The sequence below is a fragment of the Bufo gargarizans genome, chromosome 8 (assembly GCF_014858855.1).
Source record: "Bufo gargarizans isolate SCDJY-AF-19 chromosome 8, ASM1485885v1, whole genome shotgun sequence".
NCBI lineage: Eukaryota > Metazoa > Chordata > Amphibia > Anura > Bufonidae > Bufo > Bufo gargarizans.
Genome location: NC_058087.1, coordinates 29,529,810 through 29,537,739, shown reverse-complemented (window position 1 = coordinate 29,537,739; position 7,930 = coordinate 29,529,810). Strand labels below are relative to the sequence as shown.

The 7,930-nt window shown below is 48.3% G+C and overlaps 1 protein-coding gene across 1 annotated transcript in view; it reads right to left on the bottom strand.

Moving 5' to 3' along the window:
• Positions 1-2,069: 2,069 nt before the first annotated feature.
• Positions 2,070-7,930, bottom strand: part of ABCB6 (ATP binding cassette subfamily B member 6 (Langereis blood group)) — a 25,390-nt gene continuing 19,529 nt past the window's right edge. The window contains exons 13-17 of the mRNA XM_044304436.1: positions 7,509-7,620; positions 7,100-7,212; positions 5,880-5,974; positions 4,795-4,863; positions 2,070-4,116 (exon numbers count right to left, since the gene is read on the bottom strand). Of these exons, the coding sequence (XP_044160371.1) occupies positions 3,960-4,116; positions 4,795-4,863; positions 5,880-5,974; positions 7,100-7,212; positions 7,509-7,620 (546 nt within the window). The 3' untranslated portion in view covers positions 2,070-3,959. The remainder of the gene's footprint in view (positions 4,117-4,794; positions 4,864-5,879; positions 5,975-7,099; positions 7,213-7,508; positions 7,621-7,930) is intronic.

Here is a 7,930-nt window from a genome sequence, read left to right as displayed (position 1 = left end):
CGCAAATGCTTTAAAATGGCAACAAAATCCTGAAAGACGTGGAAGAAAGCGAAAAACTACCATTCAAATCGATAGAAGAATAGCCAAAATGGCAAGGACTCAGCCAACAATCAGCTCCAGGAAGATGGAAGAAGGTGTAAAGTTCCCTGTGAGTCCTGTTACAATGAGAAGACGCCTATGTGAAGCCGAGCTTTCTGCAAGAAGCCCCCGCAAAGTCCCACTGCTGAAGAAAAGACATGAGCTGAAGAGGTTACAATCTGCCAAAGAGCACATTGACGGCCTGAAGAGACATTCTGTGGACTGATGGAAGTAAGATTGTTCTTTTTGGGTCTAGTGGCCGGAGACAGTTTGTCAGACGACCCCCAAACACTGAATTCAGCCGCAGGAGACTGTGAAGACCATGAAGCATGGTGGGCAAGCATCATGATATGGGGATGTTCTCATACTACGGTGTTGGGCCTATTTATCGCAGACCAGGGATCATGGATCAGTCTGAATCCATCAGAATACTGGAGGAGGTCATGCTGCCTTATGCCGGAGAGGAAATGCCCTTGAAATGGGTGTTCCAACAAGACAACGACCCCAAACACACCAGTAAACGGGCAACATCTCGGTTCCAGACCAACAAGATTGAAGTTACGGAGTGGCCGGCCCAATCCCCGGATCTTAATCCAATAGAAAACTTGTGGGGTGACATCAAACATGCAGTTTTTGAGGCAAAACCAAGAAATAGAGAAGAACTGTGGAATGTGGTCCAATCCTCCTGGGCTGGAGAACCTGGTCACAGGGGCAGAAGGTGGTGACTCCGAGCAGCACAGACGTCCAGCCGTTCTCAGAGACAGAGGTTACACAACTAACTATTAGTGATTCAAAGGAAAGCAACATCTGCAGACATTATCAGTTTATATAGTGAATGTTTGAGTTTGTAAAGAAGAAGACAAACACTGCTATTGTTTTTGAACAGTCTAATATTCACTTTTCTTAATTTTTTTTTTTTAGAGGAACAACACAAAAGTTATATATTTTTCTTCATGTTTTGATTTGGAATAGAAGGTCTAGTGTCCCCAATGCATCTGTGTGGATGGAAATAAAAGCCATTAGAAGGATTTTGAGCTTTATTCCCTTTTTTTGAAACACTGCTATTATTTTGAAAAATATGAAGATTGCGGCGCTAAGGACCTTTGCGCCACAATCTGTGTCAGAAATATTGATTGGATTAGCAATGTGGCACATATTCATCATGGATGCATGTTATACTCACCCCTTCCTCCAGCTCTGGTTAGTCCCTCCTGACGCTGCAGCCAATCACCTGTCAGTGGTCTAACGCTGAGGACAGTGATTGGCTGCAGTGGTCACATGCTATACATCTGCACATCACTGACACTGATGCACACACTTGCCCGTCATATCCCTGTCGGTCTTTGTCAGAACGTCCAGCCTGTCACATGCGTCCTCACTGCAGCCATATAAACAGAGCACTCAGACTACAGCGGTGGGGATGGAACAGCTGAGAATTGTAGATTATTTTTTTTTTCATACACTGCTGCCATAATTTTATTTTTAACTACTATTAAATCTCTATAGGCGTGGCCTATGTCCATAAACCTTTTTGGCTGTCCGTGATTTTTCGTTAAGTTGCGCAAAAAATTTAAGACGAAGGTTGGCAACCTTGCGGAGAGGATCACTTAACAGTCTGGTCCAGCAGCAGTCAGACCAGGGAGGAGTTTGGGGCGGTGACTCCCGGCGCCTCCACTGTTTATACTGACCACGTACAACGCTCCACCGTCTATGTTCCCCTCCCCCAAACCTAAGAAATCATCTACCAGCCCTAATACACAGAAGAGCCGAGTGTGCATGTGTATGGGAGGGGATGAGAAGCATAACCGTGAGCTGAGTGGACGTTCAGCCGAAAGCTATTGAAGGTGATTAGTTGTGGGACTCATGAACCAGGAGGCCCAGGATGAACAGTTTTAATAATCCTGCCTGTAAAAAGGTGGGCACCGCAGTGCACGGACTTGTGAAAACACAGAGGAAGGATTACACACATTAGATCAGACGGACAACGCACAGAATTTCAGTTTTTTTATTCTGTATAATACAATCTACGATTCCGCTCATTTGTCGCTGTAGAATAAATATTCATTTCCCTTCCTCCGCCGAGTAATCAAAAGGCCTGTGAAATCATACAAAACGTGAATTTAAAAGCGGAGGAGGGGCGATGACGAATTCTAACCCTGAGGTCCGGTAGAGCTTTTTCCGGATACACACACACGTCACAGGTGTGTACGAGGCATCGTATGTAGGCGCCGTGCGCTCCGTCACATGGGCTGCAATGTACCAGAACAGTGTCGGAAAAGTAGAAGGCAGTCATAGAGAAGTCCCCCGACACCTGGTATCTAGACATGGGATGTGCTGGATCTTTTCTTTACTGTGATAAGCGGCATCATGTCGGTCTGATTGCCGCTTATCCTATATTCTTTTTCAAATGATCTGGCAGATGAAAGCAGGGTGATGGCTGACACCCGTCCTGTCACAACAGCGGCATCACATTTACAACTTTTACCTCTATTGCATAAAAACATGTGTTTGGGTTGCACCAAAGGGTCAAAGCACACGGGACATATTTGTGCAGCACGGAAAATCCACGGCAGAACACGGACATTCTCCGCCATCAGGTTTTAGTGCAGTTAAGTCTTGTGCATGTGGCCCCGTACAAGTTCTCGGTGGCACAGAGATGTTACACAGTCCCCATACAGGTCTAGGGGGCCCCTACTGTACGCCCAGATGCCTCCGATCGCTCCATTGTGCTATTACTTGTTGGGATAGTAGGATATCACGTTGCGGTACTATACAGCGGCTCACAGCTTCGTCCTTCAGAGCCACGTCTTACACATGCAGCTGTGTGCATGAACCCTGTAAAAGGGGTTGTCTGATCAGAGCACTCCAATCCCGGCACCCACAACAAGCAGCTGATTTGGCCATGGGAAACGTAGCATTATATGGCGGCTATTCAGATGAATACAAGGAGGGCTCAGACCTGCCCGGACGGGGACAGACGGGCTCCATTCTGGTTCAGAGAGAGAAGTCCAGAGTAACGGACTCCCCTTTGTGAGGTCAATATGTTCTAATAGGGAAAAATGGAGAGGGGTATTCCCATCATGTAAAATAATGGCATATTACTACATGATGGTCGAGGTCTGACCTCTTGGGCCCCCACCGATCGTGAGAATGAAGGGGCCCCAGCATTGGTGTAGCGCTGCCTCACTTTCACTGTTATTCGTTGCACAGCGGCGCCCCCCGGGCAGAGCTGGCTGCAGTTCCCTAAACAGCTGGGTGGCTGGGGTGCAGGGTGCAACAATATGGACCCCTCATTCTCAGGAGCAGTGGGGATTCCAAAGGTCGGATCCCCGCAGATTATAAAGCAATACCATATCCTAACTTTACATGACAGGAAAAGTCCTAAAGTTCTTTAAGTCCTGCTTCCTCCTCCAATGCATCCTTACAAGGGTCCCGGAAGATGTGGGCTCCTGTATGTAGGGTGCGGAGAGCTGCTTGAGTGGTCATGGCGCCTACAGACCAGATCTGGAGGAAGGCAGGTAGTCACCAATCCATATTATGTTAGTCATTGAAAGAAATTCAGTAGCAAGGGCCCCACATACAGCAGCCCAGATCTCCTGGACCCCTGGAGGGCCCCCTAGAGGTGGGGCAGCATAACAGAGTGGAGCACTGTAAGACGGGCAGCTGATGTGTGGCTGGAGATGTGTCTGGAGGTAAGTGAAGATCTGGGCTTTCCGTCAGTCTATGATCATTAGCCTGAGGTGGCTGATAACAGAGGACAATAGATTAGGTTCAGTCATTTATGTGTGGCACCGATTTCCCATAATACGGGCGCAGCCGGACTGAATCCGCCCAGAACGCTAGTTCTGTCGCAGCCACCGGCGCGGTTCTTGGCTTGGACGTCAGTGATGAGGTTTCCTCAGCGCTGGTTTTGGCTGCTGTAGTTTCTCGGATGCCCGAACTTTTCTCTCAGACTCGGAGTCAGACGACTCGTTGGCGCTTTGTTGATTCTGCCACATGCCCGCGTAGATGCCGCCCTTGGCGAGCAGCTCATCATGCCTAGAAATAAAGGACCAGAACAATGACGCGGCGATCTCCTGAGCACACTCATCTATAAGGCTACTTTCATACTGGCGGCAGCCTTCTCCGGCGGGTGACATGTCGTAGTTTCATTCCGGCCGCCTCTCGGCATGTTTGCCGTGCTGCCGCCGCAACTCCGGCCCTCCCCCATTATAGTCAATGGGGCCGGAGCAGACCTCCGGCGGCACGTGTGCACTAGCGGCAGCACGGATCAGGCTGCCGCTAGTGTGGAAGTAGCCTAAGCCCACAACCCGACCTCCAGACTGAAATTTCACATAAATGTGGACTCTAGTCACCATGAATGATCTAATGGGTGTGTAGACTTTTGCAACCATTTTTAATATCCCAAACAAAAAGGAACTATTCAAATAGCTGTGATTGCAAATAACCCTAGACAGACCTATGCGTCTCCTTGGTTACAGACTACAAACAAACCTTGTGTAGTCTGATCTGGCCAAATGCTGGTTAGCGAGTAGTAGGCGGACCAAACCACACACAGCGTTTATAGGTAGGCTGTAACCATGGAGACACATTGGTATGTATGGGAGCTGTATACACAATGTCTGTAGGAATTTATATTCAAGATTATTTGCAAAGCGGCTTCATTTTTAGCATCTTCATACGGCTACGAGACACCGACAGACGGAGTGCACTTACCTTCCTCTCTCTACGATCTGCCCTTCCTTCAGAACCAGGATCTGGTCGGCGCTGATGATCGTGGACAGTCTGGGAAAGACAGTTTATGAATGAGACAGAAATCTCAAACTTCTAGCAGTCACAGTCATGTACAGCGCAGTGGGCGGGATGGATCATACATACCGCCACATATGGCACTGCGGGCTCAGGAGTTGCACACTGCACCTAAGATCCTGCCTCAATAGGCAGGATTGGAGACAGCTCTGATCCTGGTCATTCCTGCTACAATAGCGTCATCTAAGAGGTTAACTGTGTTTACTATGGCAGCCAGAAGCCTAGCAATAGTCCCCGGGTCATAGCGTGCCTTAGGGGACCAGCCAGAGGTCCTAACATGTTGCCTGTACAATAGTGAAGTACGGCAGCGTATTATACAAGTGATAGGGGGAAAAAAACTTGGTAAAATATATATATATTTTTCAAACCCCCCCAAAAAAGAGACCCATAAATGGTATTGCTGCATCCAGAACAACCCGAACCACGACGTTATGTTATTTAACCTGAACAGCGACAAAAAAAAAACTAATACTTAACACTGCTGTTTGTGCTTTCCCTAAAAAGGTGAACAAAAATTGTATGCAGCCTAAAATAGCACAAATAAAAAGCAAACCTTGGCCTGCAAAACTAAGAGGTTAAACAGCTGCGATCAGAATAATCTCTGATCCAGGCTACTGACACCCCCTGATGATTGTGCAGACTGCGCTGTACATGTATGGCAGTTATTGGGAGGGGGTTAAATGGTCATCAGGAATAGCGCGTCTTCAGCCTGTGCACCTGACTCCTTATGTACAGTCTCGTATTGCAATGCCAGCAGTTTGTGCTCCAGACTTCTCCTGCATTTGCTCACAGCAATCACTGTCCACCATATTACATCTCATGCAGATTATATCACCCGCACCCAGCCACAGACATGTCCCCGATCCCTCAAACCTCCCTGATCACTTGCTGTCCCAACTGATTGCAGCTGACCGCATAGGGTCCCATCAGCGGGACAATATGACATCGGCTCATTGTTGGGGAACCCTCTTATTATCCAGCTGCAGACTCACCTATGGGCAACCACAAGCGTGGTGCGGTTGGAGCAGACTTTGGCCAGCGATGCTTGGATGTTGCGCTCAGTTTCTGTGTCCAGGGCAGAGGTGGCCTAAGAAGAGGAAGCATCAATATCCAACTATATTCTACAGGCGAATTTTATTTGGATGGAGTTTTTTTATGCCTGACCTGTTCCAATGTCAGCAGAAGAATCCCTTAGATCCTGCGCAGGCGCCAATGATTCCTGCTCCTGGACTGCCAGCTTTGTAAAAAGCCCCATAATGCGCACATGAGACCAGAGCTAGTCCACCCGCCTAGCAGGAATCAACGCCACACACGCAGTATTTCAGGGAAGCAGGAGTTAAAGGGGTATTCTGGTTATAAGTTATCCCCTATCCACAGGATAGGGTATAACTAACAGATCACTGGTGGCCCCCGCTGATGACAAAAATGGGGGCTCCATACCCTGTGGAGCCCCCCTGAATGGGACGGATTGGCTGGTAAGAAATGCGCGACGCCACTCAATTAAATTCTATGGAAGCAATGGAGATAGCCGAGTACAGCGCTCGCCCATCTCTGGCGCTAACATAGAAATAAATGGAACTGCAGTGCACATTTCCTACCAGCCGCTCTGTCAGGGCTCTACAGGATATTGGGCCCCCCATTTTCGGGAATGGTGTGGCTCCCAGCCGTAAGCCCCCCACCAATATTCTGCAATAGTTATCCCCCTATCCTGTGAATAAGGAGATAACATGTTATAACTGGAATACCCCTTTAGGGGGCATATGTAATATTTCAGGAGGCTTCTGCTGATCACGGACCGTCTTTGGGAAGCAGACTGTGACTATTCACCTATATCAGGGATGGCTAACCTGCGGCTCTCCAGCTGTTGCAAAACTAAAACTCCCAGCATGCCCAGACTGACTACAGCTGGGCATGGTGGGAGTTGTAGTTTTACAAAATCTGGAGAGCCGCAGGTTGGTCATCCCTGACCTATATGGATGGGGCTGGTGTACTAAATTCAAGCGACAGGTCAACTAAAGGAGAAAACTGCATAAGTAGCAATTCCTTCACACATGTCATTATTGGAATGGTTCCTCTTACCAGCAGGAGGATTCTAATAGTAAAGGAAACGATTCCGACAATACTGTTATATTGGGCAGTCGCTCATACAGCAATTCCTCAATATTAACTGGAAACACAAAGCGCAGCTTCAGCCTAAACCATTTAGATTCACCTCGTCCAGCATGACGATCTGTGGCCCCTTTAGAAGGGTTCGGGCAATGGCGACTCGCTGCTTCTCTCCACCGCTCAGTTTTAGGCCTCGTTCCCCAACTTGAGTGTCGTAACCTGCAGATGTAGAAAGACTTGTGAAGTGAGGCTTGTTGCTGACAAACCTGCCGAAACCTATGTCATTTTGAAAAAAGGGTGGAGATAAGCAGCTGCCAGGCGCCTCTGGTGCTGCTTATCTCCAGTGCCGTACTTGAATCCTCCTATGCTGGGGAGATGTTGGGGGCGGTAAGGTTTACTTCATAGAAATTACACCATTAGATGGGCTTTCACCATAAAGTGACACCATTCAGCCACCTCCACAGTTGATCCAGTTGGGTTACCGAATCTTCGGAGCCTGCTCTGTAGTCACTCACCATCACGGAAAGTAAGGATCCGCTCGTGGATATCGGCTGCAATGGCCGCCTGGTCCACCTCCTGCCGGAGTCTCTCCCCTGCATCCCGCTTGTGACCTGCGGTATTTACCCACTAGTTTTCCCACACATTCCGGTTGCTCAGCTTTGGGGGTCGATTATTATTATTTATATCTCACTGGCTCATAGGCAGTTTTGGTGCTCTTACAGTTTAGTACTGCCCTATACATTACTATGTCCAAGGACAGTATGCGTGGGGGTGACTCTGCCCCTGAGGTTATGGAGGTGCCTTCTAATGCCCAGGAGTCTGGTGCCATGTCTATTGATGCCCAGACTTCAGCGATTCAGCGCTCAGTAGCTGCAGCAATCCAAGCTGCTATGGGATCTATGTCCTCAGCCATATCTAATTCTATTTCTGAGGCCCT